Here is a 20865-nt window from a genome sequence, read left to right as displayed (position 1 = left end):
TGGAAAGGAGGGAGTAAGAGAAGGCTTTTTTAGGGGACCTCAGTAGTTCAGACTCACAGAAAGATTTAGGTGGGAAGGAACTTGTGGAGATTTCTATTGCAACCACCTGCTCACCCCAGGGCTAACCTCAAAGCTGCCTTAGGTGTCTCTGGACCTTGTTCAGCTGAATTGTGTAGGATCTCCAAGGGTGGAGATCTCGTTACCTCTCTGGACATCTGTTCTGGTGCTACATGTCCCTCAAGGGGAAGAATTAACCCTTTATGTTTGGTCAGAGTTTCCGCAATTGCAACTTGTGACTGTTGCCTTTCATCCTCGCTCTTTAACTGTTGAACAACACTTCCACCAAAAGGACACTCCTGCAACAGGTATTGCTTTTTAAATGTACAGAATAAAGTTACTTCAGTAGGATGTGTCTGTATGTGTGTCAGCACCAAATGGCTGTGTCCGAGGCGTTGTCTCCACCTCCTTTTAGCCTGTGGGGAGTTGTAGGCGCTTTTGAGAAAATGGTTCACCATTTTCTGGCTCTGCTTGTCCCCGCACCCCCCTGCAGCACAAGCCCAGGTGATGAGCTCACCTGGAGACACCTAACACTGTGAGATGGATTTCCACCTTTGGCCACTCATTTTGGAGGAGGAAAAGTTGCTTTTGCTTACAGTGTTGAGGCCCTGCAGCAGAATGTCCCATGTGGGCTGAAATGAGGCTGCAGAAATGAAAAATTCTCATGAAAAGGGGCTTCTTGTATTGAGGCATGTTTTCGGGGACCTGCAGATTACTTTGCTATAGTGGAAACTGCCACCTGCAAGGGGAGGACAGAAGTATGTGCTTCCTCTGAGGCCGGACATGCTTTCACAACACGTTCAATGGATGTCCAGCAAGCAGGGACCATTCCAAGGGAAGGCTTCACCATTACTGCTGAATTCACAGGCTTCTCAGGAACAGAACAGGATGCACTTGAGTGTGTGCCAGGGCAGGTCCGTTCCTGCTTAGCCCCCTCCCACCATGGAGGAGCCCAAAGGGAACAGCTCAAAGATGCTATTAGGATCATTGATCCCCCAGGATCAATGCTCCCAGAGGTTGGTGGTCATAGCTCAGCTTTGTTCCTTGCTGTGCACAAGCCACATGATGCAGCAGATCCCAAATCAGCTGTGGAGGCTGCTGTAGCGAAGGGGCTTGTCGAAGGACCCAGTGACAGAGCTCTTCAAAACCCCCTGCGTCACAAGTCTACAGGGACAGGTAACATGAGGGTTTCCCCTGCTGCCAGGGCTCTGAAGAGTTGTTAGATGTTTGTGGCCCTGAAGAAGGCTGGTGGGAAGGTAAAGATACAGACCTTGCTTTCTGTACAGGAGATGGAGCACCACGCTCCTCAAGCTACAGTCGATGCAGTTGCATGTTTCTATCACCCTTGGGCACCATGACCTCATGATCTCCTTCCTGTTTCCCAAAGTCACATACAGTGTTGGTGAAGAGCTAAAGGAAGTGGGAAACAGCCTGGATCACCTTGTTCCCTCCAAACACCCACTCGAAACAGTCTACGGATGAAATCAAAGTTGAGGCATGGGAGATAGACCCTCAAGGTGTGGGAACAGGCTCTGGAGCAGGGAGAAAAGCTGATGGGCTGGACAAAAAGGTCAGAAATGAAAGACTGATGTACCAATGTGGGGCGAAAGCATCGCTGCTAGCAGGATGGCTGATGGAACTCTCACGTCCCTCTTGCCTTTATGTGGGGGAAGCAAAGACACACCGTCCCTGATCGATCCTTTGCTCTCCCCACCTGCATGTCAGGACACCAGGATCTCTCCTGGCCTCCTCCTTACTGCTCGTAACCAGCCATGGGAAGAGTGTGCCTGCAGATGACTCCTGACCTGTGCACCCTTCTTCTCTGGTACAGTGTGCCCTTCCCCTTCATCAAGGCTTGTCACAGTGGACTGCTTGGGTGTTCCTTCTCCTTCTCCTTCTTCTCCTTCAGGGAGTGAAGCAGGTGGGGCGAAGGACCTTTTAAAGGTTCAAGGTGTCCTAGTGCATTCACGTCCCTGGAAAAGGGAAACGGAGAGGCAGAAGCAATGATAAGGGCTGTGGGCTCGGAACACGGGGCCATGGCACAGAAGAGCAACTGGTGGTGTCGTGGGGGATGCTGTAGGTCCAGGGCGAGGATAAGAGTAGTGCTGTGGAGGAGGGGAAACCACATGCAGACTTAATCTCTGGGATCCTATGAGAAGGCCAAGCATTACATTTGCTGTCTCCCTTCCTAACCTCTGCTTTCTGTTGGAAATTGCTGATGCAGAACCAAAAAACAGCTCCCCCAAGTTCTGCCTCTGCTGCTGCCTCCAGCCCTCTTACTACAAGCTCAATTAAAATGCCCCTGCAGTGAGTGGGCTGGGGGTGAGAGAGAGACTGGGAGAGGACACAGGGGGCAGCTGACCCCAGTGGACCAGAGGGATATTCCATACAACGCAGTGTCATGCTCAGCAGTAAAACTTGGTGGGGGGAGGGAGGTTTTTCCAAAGTACTGTTGCTCAAGGACTAGCTGGGCATTGATCAGGTGGGAGGTGGTGAGTGAACGCTTTTGCACCATTTTTTTTCCTCTCTCTCTTTCCTTCACTCATTAAACTGTCTTTATCTTGGCCCACAAGGGGCTTTATCTCACTTTTGCTTTTCCAGTTCTCTCCCCCATCTGGCTATAGAGACAGTGCTTAGCTGCTGGCCAGGGTTGACCCACCACAATCCATGAAATGGAAAAACAGTAGAAAACTAGTATGTCCCCTCCTCTGCAGCATCTGCCCTTGCTGATTTTGGGTGACCCTCCAGGCCTGCAGTCCAAGATGCTCTGTAGTGACCTATGGGCCAGGGAAGTGGAGACAGCTTTGGTGCAGGAACAGACAGCAGGAGGAATTGCAAACCCAAGCTCCTTCCTCTTCCTCTAATCTCTTTGCCTGGTCTGTGCTGCGGTTTCTCCCACAACTGTTAAAGTTTCCTCCCAGCTCTCCAGAACAACCATCCTAATTTTTCCTGGCAAGCTGGAGAGAAAGGATCCCTTGCCTACACCACGAACAATTAGCTGAGGTAATGTGCAGAAACTGTTTCTCACTGGTATGCCAACTAGGCTGCGGTCCCCAGGTGGAGGTGCCTCAAGTATCAAGGTCCAGAGAGTGCTGAGAAAGAGCTGCCTCAAAGAAGAGAAAGGGGCAGACATTTGTGCAAGGGACCTTTTCCCAGCTTGTAAAAAGGTGCAGCTTGGGAGGCACGCAAGGGCTCCTCCTGGGTGCAACCTTCCCTCCTTCACTGCACAGCAGCAAGAAATTCTGGAGCTGGTCTCTGGTTGAGGCTTTTCCATGGAGGGTGTTGTGGCAGCACAGTTGAAGCGAGGGCTGTGCTAAGGACAGGAGATGGGTTTGGCTGCTCAGGAAGCTGCAGCTCCCATCCCACATCTGTGCCTGCTGATAGAGAGCCTGGGCAGTGCTGCCACCAGACCAGTGCTGGGTCCTCGGGCAGGAGAGCAAACGTTGGAGGATCCACGGGTGAGTCCCAGGGAAGTGGCGTCCATCAGGGGCTGGGCACTCGGGGTAGACACGTTTGTGCATGGGAAGCTCTTTTCACATGATTCCTACCTTGTGAACCCAAATCAAGCAGAGGGCTCAGCTGGCATTGGGTAAGAGCATATTCAGGGAGCTCCTTCCAGCACATAGCTTTTCTGGGCTGGGGTGGCTGTGGGTATGCAAGGATGTGACCACCGTGGAGCTGCTGCTTTTGCAGTGGTGAGGGCAGCAATACCACCCTGGCAGAGGAGGCACCACCATGAGAAGGTGCGTGCATCAGATTCTCCCTCCCACGGAGGAGGATGAAGTGAGAAAAAGGGCAGAGATGGTGTCTCCTTGCTGAGCCTGCTGCCCTCCAAGGACAAGATGATAGGGTGGGTGCTGGCAGTAGTTGTGGGAGTCATCTCTCCTTTCCATCCTCCCAGGGAGGAGATGTGGGGCTCAGAGGGCTCCCAGAGGGTCTGGAGGGGGATGCCAGCTCTGTTGTGAATGGTACTTGTGTGGACAGAAAAGAGATCTGTAGGTGCGTGCCTGCCTGTGCCTACCTCTCTTGGCTCTCCCCTCCAGGCCATGCGGGTTCTTGCCCTGCTCCTGCTCATCCTCCCGGCCCTGCTGCCCCCAGCCAGCCCCACCGACCCAGGCCAGCCCTGCCCGTCGGAGATGAACAAGGTCAAGGACCTGCTGGAGGTGAACTGCACAGGGCAAGCCCTCAGCGTAGTGCCCCCAGACCTGCCCATGGACACCGGCATCCTGCTGCTCAGTGCCAACCGCCTGGTGTCCCTCTCCATGGCCACGTTCCTGCCTCTCACCCAGCTGCAGGACCTCGACCTGTCTGACAACGGGCTGGTGGCCCTGCACACGGGGTCCATGTTGTTGTCCCTGAGGGAGCTGATCCTCTCCCGCAACGTGCTGGGGGCTCTGCCTGCCCTGCAGGGCCTGCCCGCGCTCACACGCCTGGCCGTGGCCCACAACAGCCTGTCGGCACTGGCCCCAGGGGCTTTCCTCTCTGTGCAACGGCTGCAGGACCTGGACCTGCGAGGGAACCAGCTGCGGACGCTGCCCCAGGAGGCCTTTGTGGGACTGAGGGCACTCAAGGAGTTGGACCTCTCAGACAACCTCCTGGAGGAACTCCCCAAGGAGCTGCTGCAGGGTCTGCAAAAGCTGGAGACTCTCTGGCTCTCAGGGAACCGCCTGCAGACTCTGCCCACCGGCTTCTTCCCCGAGGGGCACCTCTTCGCGTATGTCTTCCTCACTGAGAACCCCTGGCACTGCGACTGTGACCTGTACTACCTACGGCACTGGATCTTGGAGAATGAAGGCAGTGTCTATCAGCCGGAGCGGGGCCTGGAGAAGACAAAGGTGGAGGTTGCCCCACAGAAGGTGCTGTGCCACAGCCCCCCTGAGCATCAGCGAAAGCCTGTTATCCGCTTCAAGCTCAATTGCCGCAACGTGGGGGATGTGGATGAGGATGAAGAGGATGAATATGATGATGTGGAAGAAACGATGGCAAAAGCTACCACAATCACCTTCTCCCCCCCCCATCCATCCATCCCCAAGGAGCAAACTACCATTCCCCATGCTGTTACCTGGCCTCCCCTCACTACTAGAAGACCTCACCTCGGCTCTGCCCTTACTCCAAGCACTTTGCTTGCAACGCCTGCAAGCACCAGAGCTCCCAACACCACCAGTCCTGTGCCGGCCAGTCCCACCATCGCACCCACACAGCCCCCTGGCACTGCTGCCGTTCTCACTGCTGCTCCCGCCAGCACCCCGCACAGATCCACCACGCTTGCCTCCACCACCTCACTGCCAACCACTGTGAGCACCAGACCTCCCAGCACCAGCAGCCGTCCCCAAACCACCCTCACCACTGGCACTACCAACACTAATGCCACTCTCATGGTGTCCACAGGCCTGTTTTCCACCACCTCCACAGCAGTGCCTTCTACTACCATGCAAGAGGCCTCTTCTGTTGTCAGATCTTCATCTCCTCTGACATTGACCACACCGATTGTCTCCACCACCATGCTTTCCACTCATGCCCCAGCTCGCCTGGACACCACAGGCTTCACCCAGCCTGCACCTTCCCCTCCACCTCTCCCCCTCTGCCCACACTACACGCTAGGGCTGGCCGTACCCATGCTGCACTCACGGGCAGGTGGGGAGGGTCCACAGTGGGGGCAGTGGGTGCTGAGGCATTGCTGCCTATTGCACTGGGGGCTTTACCTGGCCTCGTTGGCTTTGCTGGTCTTGACCATGCTGGCCCTAGCAGGCTGGGTGGTGTGGATGTGTCTGATGGGATGGCCCTCCTGGCATAAGTTCCTGCAGACCCAGGAGGTACAGTATCCGCTGCTGATGTGGAGGGAGTCAACAGGAAACCCTGTGATGCATCCCAGCATCTTCAAAAGCCCTCTCCAGCGCCCCACATTCTGTACCATCAAGGAAGTAGAGCTGTGTCCTGAGGTCACTTACTGTACAATTAAAGACCTGGGGATACAGCGTGGTCATTCTGCAAGTTCCTCCTTCTGCACCACAAAGGAGCTGTGGGTCCACCACAGTCCTCTAAATGCTTCCTTCAAGTCTTTCTCCAGGAAGCTGATGGTCACAAACCTTGGCTCCCTGAGGACCCCTTCTGCTTACAGCCTGGACAGGGGTGACAAGGCCATTGGTGGTGTCAGAGTGAAATATGCTGGCAACACCTTGTAAATGTTGTAAATATGTGTTTAGAGAAGGAGATGGAGGATCATGGCTCTGCTTCACATATCCTTGTTTTACAAGGGAAGATCTGCTTGCACATGGGGAAGCCACCCAGCTCCTTCCCCTAGTATTACTCACACACCCTGGGGTTTCTAGACCTGAAATAGATGGAGAGAAGATGATCTACACTGGTCAGTGATAGTTTGGGACTGACACTGACTGTTTTTGGGGTGAGTGTGGGAAAGCTCTGTGGGACACTCTATGTCCCAGCTTCTTCTGTTCAAATGCTGCACGTAAAGATGCGCTATGCTTTCAACTCAGTGTCAGGTTGTTAATCACAGAATAAATATTCTCTTTGCCTGAATTTCAAATGGGTGCTGGTTTCATTTCATCAGACTTCCCATAGTCCTGGCAGGGTAGGATGACAAAATTGTCTTCAGTACTTGCAATAATGAAGATAGAGAGGAAACGTCCATTTATACCCAGCTTCCTGACATTTTGTCCCAAATGCCCTTCTCTGTGGAATTAAACCATGTGGGACAAGCATCCCACTGTCATGTAATAAGTTCAGGAAACGGTAGGTGTCAACGCCTCTGCGTGACCCATTTTGGGATGGCTGGAAATGGGGGAGGAGGGTGGAAGGCTTCAGAGGGCGATGGATATGACTTGTAATGGATCACACTAGGACAAAATGTCCTGGGGCTGGCCAGACTTTGTGACCACCTCTGCAGAAGTCACCCACACATTTTGGGAGGTGTGAAAAGGAGACAGAGGTTGTCATTGGTGGGGGTCAAAAGGCAGGCCCAGGACTGGTGCACAAATGCAGAGACTGGATCATATGAATCACTTTTGCAGTCTCAAACACTGCTCCAGTTCTAGCTGTCCCAACAACATCGGCCAGCTACTGTGGCTTAGCAGCCCTTCTGTCAGGTTGATTAATTGGTCCACAGGAGGGTACACATGCCTGTGCTTGGCCAGCTAGGGTGAGCATCCTTCTATGCAAATGTGTCTGCAAGTCAAAAGCTCATGTGTGTGTTGTCTGTGGATGTGCAAGCTCTGCATTTGTAAGCAAGCGTTTGTCTGTGTGTTGGTGCTGTCCTCTGACTCCACTGTAATCTCTCCTTCTGCTCTGGGACAACAGGAACAGCCCCAGAGACCCCAAATTTGACCCAGAATCCCTCTGAACAACTCTAGAGATGACTGCAATAGCCCAAGAGACCTCAGATACCCTCAGAGCATCCAAGAGACACATGGATGGCCTTGGGGATACCTCAGTGACACCAGAGACTCCTATTACTTAAGTTTGAACTGTTTCTTTACATTGATTTTTTTTCCTTTATCAGACAATTTTACTACATCTTGGGACATTTTTCAGCTCCTTCTAGTCTTGTATAGCAATGCTGGGGATTAAGGATGCCTTCTCTTGTTTTGTAACTGTGCTGTTTCTCACATTTTTGTGCTTAAGCTCTGTGGTGGGGGTAGCACGCATCCTCTCTCATCTCTTCAGGAGTTTTGACCTCCTTTTGACACTTCTCCCCCAATGTCATGGCATCCAGGTTAGGCCATCATGCTCTGAATGGCTGGAGAATTGGGCAGGTAAAAAGTGGTGTGAAGGTCAGGACCAGTGGCTAATGGTTAATGGCTCATACTCCACTCAGGTGCTGGTAACAGGTGGGGTACCACACAGGGCTCTGGTGGAAACTCTTCTGTTCAACATCTTTATCAATGACATGGGGGAGGTGACCGAGAGTGCTTTTGTCATGTTGGTAGATGACACCAGGTCGGGAGGGATCGGTTCACATGCTTCCAACAGGACTACCATTCAGGGAGCACCATTCACTCTGGAGAAATTGGTTGACAGAAACTTGGTGAAAGTCGACAAGGACAAATGCAAAGTCCTGTACCCTGGAAAGAGCAATGCCGGTGGGGGACACTACCGCTGGGGACCAGAGCTATGGTAAAAGATGTGTGTCTTCCTCAACAGAAAGGTGAACAAGACCCAGCAGTGCACCCTGGCAGCAAAGGGAGAGCAACAGAAGCCTGGGCTGGGTTAACAGGAGCAGAGCCAGTAGACCAAGAGAAGTGATTATCCCCCTCTGCTCAGCACTCATTAGACCACATCTAAAATACTATTTTGAGGAGCCGTGAGAGCCTGCAACCCTACCCAGGACCCTCAATTCCCTCCCCAAAGGTACCACTGGAACCCCAGTATCTCCCAAGAATACCCATTACCTCCACTTCTCCTTGCAAGTCCTCCCTAAGATTCTCCCACCTCTCCACACAACAAGCACTCTAGGTCACTCCAGAAAGCCAAGATCTCCCAGAATCACCAAGGAACCCCAAAGTTCCCGAGACCCCCCAATGCCCCCATCTACCTTGCCATCTACCTGAAAACCCGGGCACCCCCAGGACTCGCCTATTCCCTTAAGGTACCCCATGCACCCCAAGATGCTCCTCAGTCCCAAGACACATACACACCCTCCACCACGCCCAATGAAAACAGGCACCTAGTGCCCTCCACCCACTGCTCCCCAGGGGACCCAGAAATCTGGGCAACCCTGGTCCCCACCACCACCCATCCAGGACACTCAGGCCGTTGGTCTCCTGCTCTCCTGTTACTTGTGAGAAGCACCTGGACGTCTGGGTTCCCCAGCAGAAACAACAACACCCAGATGGGAAGTTCAGGAGTCACTTTTATTTAACCCAAGTGTGTGTGTGGGGGGTAATCCCCAGCTCCCAGTGAAGGGCTCAGGGCAGAGGAGTTCAGGGTTGCAGTGCAGGGAGTCTTTGTGTCCCACAGAGTCCCCACAGTCTAGGGCATGTACCCTGGGGGCAGGAGTATTGCTGGAAATCACAGGAGGAACCCATTCTGAGGAAAGGATATGTGGGCAGTTTCGTCCCATAGAAGTGGCCATGGATGCTACCTGGGGATCCCAGTATGGGATGCAGAACTTTTAAGCCCTCCCTAAGTATTATTGGGGGTGTCAGGTGATATTGAGGTGTCCTCAAGGCAGCTGGGGCCACGCAAGGCAGGGGGTACAGTGAGGACACAAGCCTGGAGGTCAGTATAGGCATGGGGCAAGGTGCCCCGGGTGATCCAGCGCCGGGTGCCTGGCTGGTAGGCATGGATCAAGTGGGTGTCCCGGTAGGTGTCATGACTGTACCCTCCCAGTACAAGCAGTTCCCCACCCAGCACAGCTGCGCCCCCAACTACATGGGCATGGGGCAGGGGGCTGAGGAGGACCCAGACGTCCAGCTTGGGGCTGTAGACCTCAAAGGCCAGTTGGTCCCTGTAACCAGTCTGCCCATCCCGCTGGCACAGTCCCCCCGCCACATAGAGCTGCCCGCCTGCCTCCTCCATGATGTGGCCAGCTCGCTGGCCATTCATGGGGGCCAGAAGTGCGGCAGGTTCACCTGGGATGTAGCGCAGCAAGGATGCCTGGCACTGGTATGCCTCATCACTCCCCCCTGACACGTAGAGGGCACCATCCAGGGCACACGCCGCGTGCCCACACAGAGCCATCGGCAAGGGCTGGCACCTCCTGGGCAAGGAGAGAGGGAGGGGTGAAGGGCAGGTTAAGCAGTGCTGACCCATGGTGACTGCCAGTCCAGGAGTTCCCCACTGGCAATGCTGGCCAGCACCCAATGAGCCCCAGTGGGCAGCGTCAGCTAACACATAATGGATGCCCAAGGGGCATCACTGTTCAACTCTTTGTAGACCCCAAAAGACTCCATTGGTCAACCCACAGTGGACTACCTCAATATTTGCCAACACACAACAGAGCACCTAATGAACATACCTGGAAGATGATTTGTCTCATTGGCAAATGGCCAACAGATGCTCAGTGAATACTATTGGCCAACAACTCATTCACCACCCAACAGGCAACACTGCCCAGCAGCCAATGTCCCCTAAGGGACATGGTTGCTCAAAACCCAGTGGACCTCTCCCAAAAGCCGCTGTAGGTCCATTCTCCATTGGAGGCTCAGTGACCTCAAGGCAACTCAATGGGCAACACTGGCCAAGGCAAGGGGCTGCTAGGGCAGAGCAAAGCAGATGTCCACGCGGAGTGGTCTCACCTCCAGGTGTCGCTGGCCAGGTCATAGCACTCCACAGTGTCAGTGCAGTAGAGCTCTCCCGAGTTGCCGCCCAGGGCATAGATGAAATCCCCAAGTGCCACAGCGGCAAAGTAGCTCCTCCCACAGGACATGCTGGCCAGGCGCTCCCAGGAGTCGTCCATAGGCTGATACCTGGGTTTGAGAGGTAAAGGGGCAAAACACTCCCTGTTACCTAACAATGCCATGAGGTGATGTTGGCACCACTGAGGGCAACAACCCACCTATAACCAGTCAATCCCATAATGTCTTGGGGCCACATGGCACCCTCTCCTTCTGAGTGACACCAAACCCTTAATGCCCTCAGGCATCTCCTGAGATAGGAACATCCCTGCCCTACCCCCAAAATGCCTGTAACATCCCAAAGTGGAAGGGTACCTCTCAGTCCTACACCAAACCAAACCCAGGATGCCTCAGGACCACTTAACCAACTGCAATGCCACAATGCCTTGGGTCCATGGGCCAGCTCTAGCTCCACCAACACCTCCTCTGATCACACAATGTCCTGGTGCCACATGGCACCTCTAGGTGCTCTGTAACCCTCACCTGTAGACACTGGCCAGGGTGTCATGGACCCCGTAGTAGCGTTTTCCACCAAGGATGTAGAGGATGTTGCCCACCACAGCTACAGCATGGCGGAAGCGTGGGCCATCAGGAAAGTGCCCCAGTGCCCGCCACTCCACCTGCTTCACTAGCCCCACAGCACTGAGGTAGCGGTGGGCAAACCAGAGGTGTGTGCTGGGCTTCCGGGCAGCCAGGTTGGCTGTCAGTTTGTCTCCACCACAAACCACCAGCACCTCTTGCAAGGAACGCACTCGGCATGGCAGCTGGGCCATGGGAGCCAAACTTGCTATGATGAGCTCACGGAGGATCTTTGGGTCAGCTACCCCTGCAGTAACTGATGGGACCTTCTTCAGCTCCAAGCCAGACATGAGAGCAAAGCGAACAGATGACAGGACTTCCTTGGTTAGATCCTCTTGGCCATCTCCATTGGCCATAAGCCACCGGGATGCTGCTTCCAAGGCCTCCAGTTCACAGAGGACATTGAGACCGTCAGAGCGGAGGAGGCGGATGAGAAGGTGTGCAGGAAGATCCAGGAAGGCTGGTGTGGCCACCACGCTGGGGAAGGTGGCCAAGATATAGTCCTCTGCTGTGTGGCCCACCTGGGCCAGCCCATAAGCGGCAGCAAAGGCCAGCACATCCAGGCCAATTTCTGGGGTCAGGCCATGGGTGAAAACATCCAGGCAGAGGGTGAGGAGTCCCCAGGCCTGGTAGCGCAGGGAGGTCTCGGCTGCCTCTAGGACCATGGACCATGGCCCTGCCACAGCCCCTGTGTAGGCGAAGGAGAGGAGGAGGCGCAGCTCAGCTGGGGACAGGCCGGTGGCCAGCGGGGCGGCAGGGTCATGGGTGGCCTCCCGCATGGGGCAAGTGAAGAGGGCCCGGAAGAAGTCACAGGAGCAGCTCAGGGCCAGGCGCTGAACTAGGGGGAAGAAGGAAGAACGGTGTGGGCAGCAGGGACCCTTTGCGCCGTGCAGCCCTCTAGGAACTCAGGTGTCCTGGAGCCCCCCCATCAAATCCCCAGCTCTCCCGAGAGGACCAGCACCGCTACATCATCATCCCTGCCTGGACCCTCAGCCCCTGGCATCCCTGCCAGAGAACCTGGCCATCCAGCGAATCTGCCCTCTCCCCAGCCCCTCCCAGGGAACACCCATCCCTGGCTCACCTGGGATGACCTCATCCCCTGCCTGGAGCTGGAGGTCACAGCCTAGGCCGCTGGCATGGAGTTGTTCCATGGCTCTTAGTGTCTCCCACTGCTCCTCCAGCGGCTTGGGACCCGCCTCCTGTGGGTCACTCTCCAGCCGTGGGGCACAGGCAGCCACCACCCGGGGAGCCCCCAGGGCCCGGGCAGCCTCCTCCACCTCCTTCTCCTGGCCCTGGGGCACAATTCCCCCATAGGCGAAGGCCAGCACAGCCCGCCAGCCCCACAGTGTGGCCCCAGGTGGCAGGGGGACATGGGTTGGGGGGCCCTGGCACAGCTCTCTGGTCCTGCCCTCCAGAAAGTGGAGGAAGAAGGAGCTGATGGAAGCCAGGACCACAGCATGGGCCACGTCACCTTCTGGGCCCACGGCCACGTCCACCAGCTGTCCTGTGGTGCGGAGGTCATCAGCCATGGCCAGGAACTGTCTGGCGTGGGCCCCATCCCGCAGGGTCCACTGGGCTGGTGTTGACCCCTCTGCAATCCACATCTTGCCTGTAGGAAGACACAGATCATAGAATCATAGAATCATAGAATTGTCTGGGTTGGAAGGGACCTTTAAGATCATCTAGTCCAACCATCAACCTAACTGATAAAAACCATCACTAAACCATGTCTCTCAGCACTATGTCAACCTGTCTCTTAAAATCCTCCAGGGATGGTGCCTCAACCACTTCCCTGGGCAGCCCATTTCCATCCCTTTCAGTGTAAAAATTTTTCCTAATCTCCAATCTGAACCTCCCCTGGCACAACTTGAGGCCATTTCCTCTTGTCCCATGGCCTGTTCCTTGGGAAAAGAGACCGACCCCCTCCGGCTACACCCTCCTTTCAGGGAGTTGTAGAGAGCGAGAAGGTCTCCCCTCAGCCTCCTTTTCTCCAGGCTGAACACCCCCAGCTCCCTCAGCCGCTCCTCACAAGACTTGTGCTCCAGACCCCTCACCAGCTCCGTTGCCCTTCTCTGGACCCGCTCCAGCCCCTCAATGCCTTTTTTATGGTGAGGGGCCCAAAACTGGACACAGCCCTCGAGGTGGGGCCTCACCAGTGCCCAGCACAGGGGGACCATCACCTCCCGAGTCCTACTCCCCACGCTGTTCCTGACACAGGCCAGGATGCTGTTGGCCTCGGCCACCTGGGCACACTGCTGGCTCATGTTCAGCCCGCAGTCGACCAACACCCCCAGGTCCTTTTCTGCCGGGCAGCTCCAGCCACTCTGCCCCCAGCCTGTAGCGCTGCAGGGGGTTGGTGTGACCCAAACAGAGTGGGGGGTCAGGGTGCCATCCCCATAGCCAGAGCCTCTGGCCCATGGCAGGGCAGGGGTCCTGGCTGGGGGCACAGGGTCCTGCTACTGTCACTGTCTCATAGTGAAAGCCACTGGATCCATCCCCAAAGCTTCCACCCCATAGCTGAGGTCACCAGGAACTGCTACTGCCCCATAGCTGAATTTAATGCCCCTTGGCAAAACTGCAGCCCCATAGGTGAGACCAACAGGCCATGTCACCGCACCATAGCTGAGGCTGATGTCCCTCATCTGCCTCATTGCTGAACCCTCAGGATGAAGGTACTGACCCACAGCCAATGCTGCGGCCCCAACTGAAAGCCGCAGCCCACTGTCCCCAACCAATCCCTCTGCCCTATAGCAGAATCCCCCAAGCACTGCCCCAAGCTTTGCCATATAGCAAACTACTGGTGCTCCAACAGCAGCAAAGCCACTGGTCCCCAGAAGAGCTCCTCGGCAAAGCCCTGTCCCACCCGTCCAGTGCACGTGGCGTGTCGTGCTGCCTGTCGCGTGTGGCCATGCGTTGCGGTGCGAGGTGTGTGTGATGTTGCCCATCCCAGGCCCTCCTGCCCCGCTGGGTGTGCGGACGCTGGCATGGTGCGCTTTGTCACACCGCGTTGCGCTGCACGCTCCACCCACCCCAACGCCAGCAGCACCTCATGTGCTGCACGCCGTGTTTGCACGATGGTGAGTGTCCTCACTCGGGCCATGCTCTGCCGCCCAGCGTGGAGTGTGCCATGTCCTGTATTGCTGCGTGGCATGCCACGCTGTGCTGTGCCACGCACTGGTCCCCCCTTACCGCCTGCCGCCGCTCCAGGAAGATCCTGTGACCCCCCAGGAATGTGTCCGAGTAATTATAGCCCAGACGGGACACGTGGCCACAGCCGGGAGCTGGGAGAGGCCGATGCGGAGGGAGGTCCGAGGCGCAGAGCCCCGGGACGGACAGCGGGGACACCAGGGTTCCCTGAGGACAGACAGTGGGACGGGTGGAAGCTGCTGGGGTGGTTTTTTTCCCCTCTCGGGCAGTGGGAAGGTGAAGGCAGGGCTGTGAACCCCACATTACCCGGGGCAGGTCCTGCTGGGGGTCTCTGGACCATCAAACCCTCCCCAAACCTCACTCACCTCCAGAGCCCAGGGTGAAGCAGGGCCCCCCTCAAATGTCCTTGGGTGAGAAACAACCCCCCTGCTCCTCCAGCCCTATGGGGGGTGACACCCCACCACCATCCGTTGTGCTCCTGAACTAGAACCCAGCCCCATTGACCCCAGGACCATCCTGCGCCCCACTGGGACCCTCACCTGCCCACAGAGAGAACATACCAGGGAGCAGCACAGCCTGCCGTAACTGTGACTGTGTGTTCCCCTGCGTCACTCTGTCCCCTCCTCTGCTGTCCTTGGCTCCCCAATCTCCTTGTCTCCTGTCCCCTCCCCTCCCACCTCCCCATGTTCCCCTGCCCCACACCCTTGCTTCCCCTAGTGCCCACATTCCCTGTCTCTATTAACTCGCATCCCCATCCTCAAATGTCCTGTCCCTGTCACCTCATGTTCCCATGTGTCTGGATGAACTCTGCATCCCCAAAGGTGACGATTTCATAGCCTCTCCAATTCATTTTCCAGCACTTACCTACCCAACTGTGAGATTTTCTTTTTTTCCTTCTATCTAGTTAGAATTTCCCTTTCTGCAACTTGTGCTTGTTACTTCTCATCCTCTACTGTGCAGCTGAGCCTCTTTTCTGTAACCATTAAGCTGCGAAAAAAACAGTATTAGATCAGCCCTTGAGTGCCTTTTCTCCAGGCTGAATGAAGGAGTTCTCACCTCTCCAGGTGCATCCTGCACCTCAACCCTCTACACCTTCCTGGTGGCTTTGCTGGAAATGCTTCAGTTTGCACATAGAAAATTCAACCAGACACAGTCCTGAGCTCCAACTTTGAACAGGAAGATCTCCGCGGGTCCCTTCCAACCTCAGCTGTTCCCCAATTCTAACCCTGAAGTTGTGGGCTCAAGGCTTCCTTGAATGCCTACCAGAGAAAGTCCCCAGGCTCCCAAATACCTTGTGTGCAACCTAAACTTCCTTCCCCCACCCCAAATTCCTAATCCTCAACCTAGAGCCAAGAGTCTCTTTGGAAGTTTTGTCTCCAAACCCGCACTGATGGTCTCAGTGTGGGGCAATCCCAATCCTCGCCAAAATATCCCGCAGGACCCACTCAAAACTACAAGAACAACTCCTAAAAGACCAGACTGAAAACGGTAATCATACCCCTCAAGCCTGTGTGCACAATACGGAGACATGGAGGCAAAGTGACCGGTGCATGAAAACGGAATCTCCAACCCTGCAGGAGCAGCAGATCAAAGCTTCCTCTGCAAGGGCTCACCTTTTTGCATCTCAGCCCCAACCCTGCAAACAGCCAGGTGACAGCAAGGTTCTGTGACAAGTGCTGAGTTGACAGTATCTTTATTGCACAGTGTCTTATTACATACAGCATTCACAGGAGAGCTCGCAGGGAGGAAAGGCAACATTTACAGCTTGGGAGGTCCCGTCAGCCTCCAGCCCTCCTTGTTACCTATCTTCATTAGAGCAGCAGTAATTCCAAACCCCAAACAGGCAGTGGTACCCGTCATGTAACTGTGCGCTGGAAAAAAGCAAATGAAAGACCTATCAGGGCACAAGTGCTATAGAGTAGATCTTGACAGAATCTGCAATTCTTCCACAGGCTACTCAGAGTCCCCTGAGCATCAGTAACACTGTTTGCCAAGAGAAATCAGAAAAGTGACTTTTTTTTTTTTAAAAGTCGTCTCATGCTTTTAGCTTGCAGTTTAAAATATCAATTTCTATAATTCACTACCCCATCTCCTTACATCGGCAATCTTTAATTGTTTATTTCAGTGGCAAAAATAACAGTCACTGCTTCGACCTCTCATCAGCTCAGCAACTGGGAAAAGTAAAAATAAGTTCTATTTCACACAATTACAACTTAAATAAATCCCTCACATCTTGAACGCATTTGATGCTTACAGAAAAGAGAGCTGTATAAATATCTGCAGGAGCCAATCAAGCCTGACGATGCCACAGGAGCTACAGCAGCAAGATACAGCTTGTCCCTCAGAGTGCATGAAGAACTCGCAAGGCAGATGCTGGATCATGTTTTCCATGTAAAATAAATCACATTTGTTGCCAAGAAAACATGGATTTCCACAATGACATTTTTCATACCCTGCAATTTCAAGTTACAACTGGTAGTTGTAATTGGCAGTACTGGGTCAGCCTTCTGTAGCAGTATTTATTTTAGCAGACCCCTACAATGGAGCATCAACAAAACTGGCATGAAATGGAATTTACATGCTGAGATGAACCTTTACCAAACACGGCTGACATCAAGATTATTTTACATTTCTCCCTGATTGATAGAAAGCTTTCTAAAACCAGAGAGGGCTCGTTTCATTAAAGGCATTATCCACATTTACCTCTTGCACCCAAGACAGCTCCTGTTGCACAGCCTCCTATGAAATAGTTCAAGGGATCATCTGGTTCCTCTCGGACTTGGGCACTGAGGCAGGTAGTTACACCAAACACGGCTCCTAGTGTAGCTGCAAACAAGAGGTAAAACAACAGAACAAAACCCCTCAAGGAACTGAGAACTACATACATACGAAGTGCATTTCTGAGACATGCAGTGCTGTACAACGGTTCCTCTGGGAGAAAAGAGGAAAAGGAAGTGAGATCGGCTTTTGGGTATCCAGAGGCATCATATCCCAGCCACTATGGTGAGACACAGCATCACAGAAGTCCCATGCAGCTCCTTCTGGCACCTCCTGCATCCCCGCTGTGCAGCTGCCGCTGTGCCATGCGTGGGCTGCCTGCAGCCCTGAGCCCCCGCGCCACGAGGCAGCCGTGTTCCCACAACGCCACCACCACAACCACCACCACAACCAGCTTGGTTATTAGCTCAGACTTAGTAAAAGCCCCTCCAGATGAGGCAGAACAGGGCAAGTCCCCAAAGAGCCAGGGGGCAAGAGAAGAGAGAAGCAGGTTTCTCTGCAGCTCGTTCCCCAAGGGCAGGAGGCAGCGGAGCGCGGGGCTCTGTGCTGAGATCAGCCCGGGCGCCCCTGTGAACACAGCCCCAGGGAGTCCGGCAGAGCAACTCTGCCGGCGCTGCTCTCCTAAGGTCAGTGTGTTCCAGCACTTTACTCCTCGGCTTGCAATGATTTTTGGATAGTAGAAAAATAGATTGAATTTGTATATTATTCTTTTTGTACACTGATTTTGAAAATTGATTTCAAAATTGAACTAAGAAACTGCAAAGCAGCATGGTCTTGTCCACTGAATTACATGCCTCATCTCATCAGACCCTACATCTATATAACTGAAAAGTTTGGCAAATAGCTGTGTCAAGCAAATACACTAGAAGTTTTTGTGTTTGTAATACAGGTTCTTGATCATGAAATGTGAAATTGGCTACCAGGCACCAGCTGCAGATTTCAGTTCATCTTTCTTGGGAACAACAAAAAGGTCCAGAATAAAAATTTTCAATCTCTACAGTAAAGTGGTAAAGCACAAGCTCATGTTACAAACCTCTGCAGTTTTTCAGCAGAAAATGCAATTATGTGGATTCTAAAATCAACTGAAAAGAGCAGTGAAGAAAAAAACCCCACATGCCAAGGACTGTATTTCAGCTTCCCTGCTTTGGGCCAAGGAGTCTGTAAGTAAAACATTCGGCTCCAGAGCACAAGCTCTGTCCCCGTAACAGTGGGCAGGGCAAGCCCTTCCTCAGGTGCGAGAATTGGTGAGGGGATTCAACAAGCTGCTTTGGGATTACAGGATTTATCAAAATCATAATTGGTTACATTATCCCATCATAATGACCTTTTATGGCTCAGCTCACTACAGGATGTTTCATTTTGAACAACTCAGAAACACAGATGTGGACTGCCTGTGAACCAGCTCCCAGTGCAGCGCGCTCGTGCACGGGGAGACACAGGACAGAAGCCACTAAATCAGACTGAAAACCAAGATGAGTTTGGTGAGAAGAAAACTGCAGTGGCCAAGGGGCTTGGGGGGCTTCAGCCCCACGGATCTGCACCTGCATCTGCAACAGCCCCCTCAGTTCCCCCTTCATCTCGTCAGTGACCACCTTCTCTTGCAAAACACAGGCAACTCAAGACAATTAAGTGGCTTCTTCTCAGCTATACAGCACAATGGGAAAAATCTCACATTTATTTTCATTTTGCTATCAAAAACACTGTGTTTGCTCTTAATTAAGTGTGATTTAAGTGCAATGCCTAAATATATAAAGTAAATTTGAGTACAAGTTTGCTTCCACTATACTGTTGTCCAGAAACCAGCAGTTTTGCAAATACTGAAAATACATACCTTTTACTCTAGATTGCAAAAAATGCATTACCTAAACCTTCAATAAAGTACATGGCTTTAAATAAAGACCATGGGAGGCAGCGACTGCCTCAGGGGCATCTTCAGCCTGAAGTGACAGGGTTGTTCTTCTGTCCCAAGCACTAATCCATGAGTTTCTTTTGCCATCAACCATAATTACTGATATCCAGCAGAAAACATCATCCAAGTGTGGATAACTTTTCTATTCTATTCTGTTCTAATTTGACATATAAATAAGCAGTGCTTTAGAGGAAATACAGCCAAAAGAAATACTGACTGTAAAGCTTTGCACATCTTTCAGTCCCAAGCACAAGCCCAGGCCGGGCGGAGAATGGCTGGAGAGCAGCCCTGAGAAGGACTGGGGGGTGTCAGTGGGTGAGAAGCTCCACACGCCCCTCAACGTTCGCTGGCAGCCCAGAAACCCCCCGCACCCTGGGCTGCATCCCCAGCAGCGTGGCCAGCAGGGCGAGGGGGGGGATTCTGCCCCTCTGCTCCGCTCGGGGGAGACACCCCCCAGTGCTGCCTCCAGCTCTGGGGCCACCAACAGCAGAAGGACATGGAGCTGTTGGAGCGGGGCCAGAGGAGGCCACGGAGATGCTGGGAGGGCTGGAGCCCCTCTGCTGGGAGGGGGGGCTGAGAGAGTTGGGGGGGGGTTCAGCCTGGAGAAGAGAAGGCTCCGGGGAGACCTTCAAGCCCCTTCCAGTCCCTCAAGGGGCTCCAGGAAAGCTGGGGAGGGACTCTGGATCAGGCAGGGGAGCCATGGGACGAGGGGGAAGGGTTTGACACTGACAGAGGGGAGATTGAGCTGAGATGTGGGGAAGAACTTCTTTGCTGTGAGGGTGGTGAGAGCCTGGCCCAGGTTGCCCAGAGAAGCTGTGGCTGCCCCATCCCTGGAGGGGTTCAAGGCCAGGTTGGAGGGGGCTTGGAGCAAGCTGGTCTGGTGGGAGGTGCCCCTGCCCAGGGCAGGGGGTGGCACTGGGGGGGCTTTAAGGTCCCTTCCCACCCAAGCCAGTCTGTGATTCTATGATTTTAGCACTTTGGCTCTTGGCTTCCGTCCTCACAGCCGCGACCGGCCGTCGGGGTTGAGGAGTCGGGGCGCACGAAGGGGAAGGTGGCGGCTGAGCCCGGCGCCGGGGCGGCCCGGAGACCGGTGCGTCCGGCACCGCCGGGCCGGGTCCTTACCCATGGTGACACTGTCCGCGGCGGCCATCTGCAGCGCGGCCAGTGCCGAGCGGGGCTGCAGCAGGATGATGCGATAGGCCGTCCCGACCAAACCTGCAACACAGAGCGCCGTCAGTCCGCGCCGCGCCGGCCCGCGCTCCCGCCTGGGCCTGGCCGCGCTGCCGGGTACCGCCGGTACCGCCTGGGAACCGCCTGGGAACCGCCCGAGCCCCGCTGCGCCGCCGCCCTCCCGCCGCCCTCAGCCGCGGCCCCGGGGCTCACCCGCGGCGGCGCCCACACGGGTGGTCAGCCAGGTGCGGCGCGGGCACTCCTCGCCCTCGGGGCCGTCCCAGTAGCCCGCCATGGCGCCGCAAGGGCACGGCGCGAGCACCGGCGAGCGCTCGCGAGAGGACGGCCTCGTCCCGCCCCGCTCGCCGTGTCACGCCGCCCCGCCCGCCGCCACCGCCGCCTTCAGGGCCCTGCAGGGCCGGCGCCGGGGACTGCGGGCCCGCGGCCCCTCCGGCGGTGAGCGGGCCCCGGCACACGCCGGCGGAGCGCAGTTCCGAACCGAGCCGGCGCTGAAAACGCCGTTTCTGCCTCAGCGTTCCCCGCCGCTGCCGCTCCCCCGCTGAGGGCCGGGGCCGCGCCGTGACCCCGGAGCCCCGGAGCACAGCGCCCGCCCGGCCCCGGGTTCTGCGGGTGCTGTCAGAGGGAGCAGCTCCGTGTCCAGACCTAAAAACCAGACACTTGTGGTAGCTCTGATCCTTTATCTCTTCAGTGCTGGCTGGGTTGGGTTTGTTTTTCTGTTGGGTTGGTTTGTTTGTTTTGTAGGGGCCGTAGCTGCAATTAAACATTACACTCTTAGGCCACATGCACTGTAGGCTGTGCTGCCTGTATTTATTTTTGCAGTTGTTCTCAGTTTGCTCATAAAGCTCCTGTGCT

At 54.8% G+C, this 20865-nt stretch overlaps 3 protein-coding genes across 4 annotated transcripts; 1 reads left to right on the top strand and 2 right to left on the bottom strand.

The window, feature by feature from the left end:
- The first annotated feature begins 2964 nt into the window (after nt 1–2964).
- Nucleotides 2965–6239, top strand: GP1BA (glycoprotein Ib platelet subunit alpha). The gene is made up of 2 exons (XM_074163910.1): nt 2965–3060; nt 4101–6239. Exon 2 carries the CDS (start codon nt 4104–4106, stop codon nt 6237–6239), a length of 2136 nt encoding a protein of 711 aa, XP_074020011.1. The 5' UTR covers nt 2965–3060; nt 4101–4103.
- A 2665-nt stretch (nt 6240–8904) lies between these two features.
- KLHL33 (kelch like family member 33) lies at nt 8905–12592 on the bottom strand. The gene is made up of 4 exons (XM_074163874.1): nt 12070–12592; nt 10893–11826; nt 10311–10481; nt 8905–9772 (listed from the first exon to the last, which is right to left on the bottom strand). The coding sequence occupies exons 1-4, from the start codon at nt 12590–12592 to the stop codon at nt 9196–9198; spliced, it is 2205 nt and encodes a 734-aa protein (XP_074019975.1). The 3' UTR covers nt 8905–9195.
- Nucleotides 12593–15799: 3207 nt separating this feature from the next.
- Nucleotides 15800–20309, bottom strand: NDUFA11 (NADH:ubiquinone oxidoreductase subunit A11). Of its 2 annotated transcripts, XR_012463644.1 has the most exons (5): nt 20206–20309; nt 19945–20037; nt 16839–16961; nt 16390–16508; nt 15814–16006 (listed from the first exon to the last, which is right to left on the bottom strand). XR_012463644.1 is itself a non-coding variant. In XM_074163827.1 (4 exons), exons 1-4 carry the CDS (start codon nt 20285–20287, stop codon nt 15894–15896), a joined length of 411 nt encoding a protein of 136 aa, XP_074019928.1. In that variant the 5' UTR covers nt 20288–20299; the 3' UTR covers nt 15800–15893. The 2 variants fall into 2 exon arrangements, 1 of the variants encoding a protein (XP_074019928.1); XM_074163827.1 differs by lacking the exon at nt 16390–16508 and having other exon boundaries at nt 15800–16006; nt 20206–20299.
- Nucleotides 20310–20865: the final 556 nt, after the last annotated feature.

Source organism: Numenius arquata, chromosome 25 (genome assembly GCF_964106895.1).
Source record: "Numenius arquata chromosome 25, bNumArq3.hap1.1, whole genome shotgun sequence".
Classification (NCBI taxonomy): domain Eukaryota; kingdom Metazoa; phylum Chordata; class Aves; order Charadriiformes; family Scolopacidae; genus Numenius; species Numenius arquata.
The sequence above is the reverse complement of the archived record's forward strand: the minus strand, read 5'-3'. Positions and strand labels throughout refer to the sequence as shown.

Bases quoted from the DNA above. Each gene is read 5' to 3' on its own strand.
- GP1BA (XM_074163910.1), top strand. From the start codon at position 4,104: ATGCGGGTTCTTGCCCTGCTCCTGCTCATCCTCCCGGCCCTGCTGCCC.
- KLHL33 (XM_074163874.1), bottom strand. From the start codon at position 12,592: ATGTGGATTGCAGAGGGGTCAACACCAGCCCAGTGGACCCTGCGGGAT. The intron at 10,482-10,892 runs GTGAGGGTTACA...TCTCAAACCCAG, and splicing joins ACCCTGGCCAGTGTCTACAG to GTATCAGCCTATGGACGACT. The intron at 9,773-10,310 runs GTGAGACCACTC...CTCCTTGCCCAG, and splicing joins CTGGCCAGCGACACCTGGAG to GAGGTGCCAGCCCTTGCCGA.
- NDUFA11 (XM_074163827.1), bottom strand. From the start codon at position 20,287: ATGGCGGGCTACTGGGACGGCCCCGAGGGCGAGGAGTGCCCGCGCCGC. The intron at 20,038-20,205 runs GTGAGCCCCGGG...TCTGTGTTGCAG, and splicing joins CCGTGTGGGCGCCGCCGCGG to GTTTGGTCGGGACGGCCTAT. The intron at 16,962-19,944 runs GTAAGGACCCGG...TCTTGTTTGCAG, and splicing joins CGCGGACAGTGTCACCATGG to CTACACTAGGAGCCGTGTTT.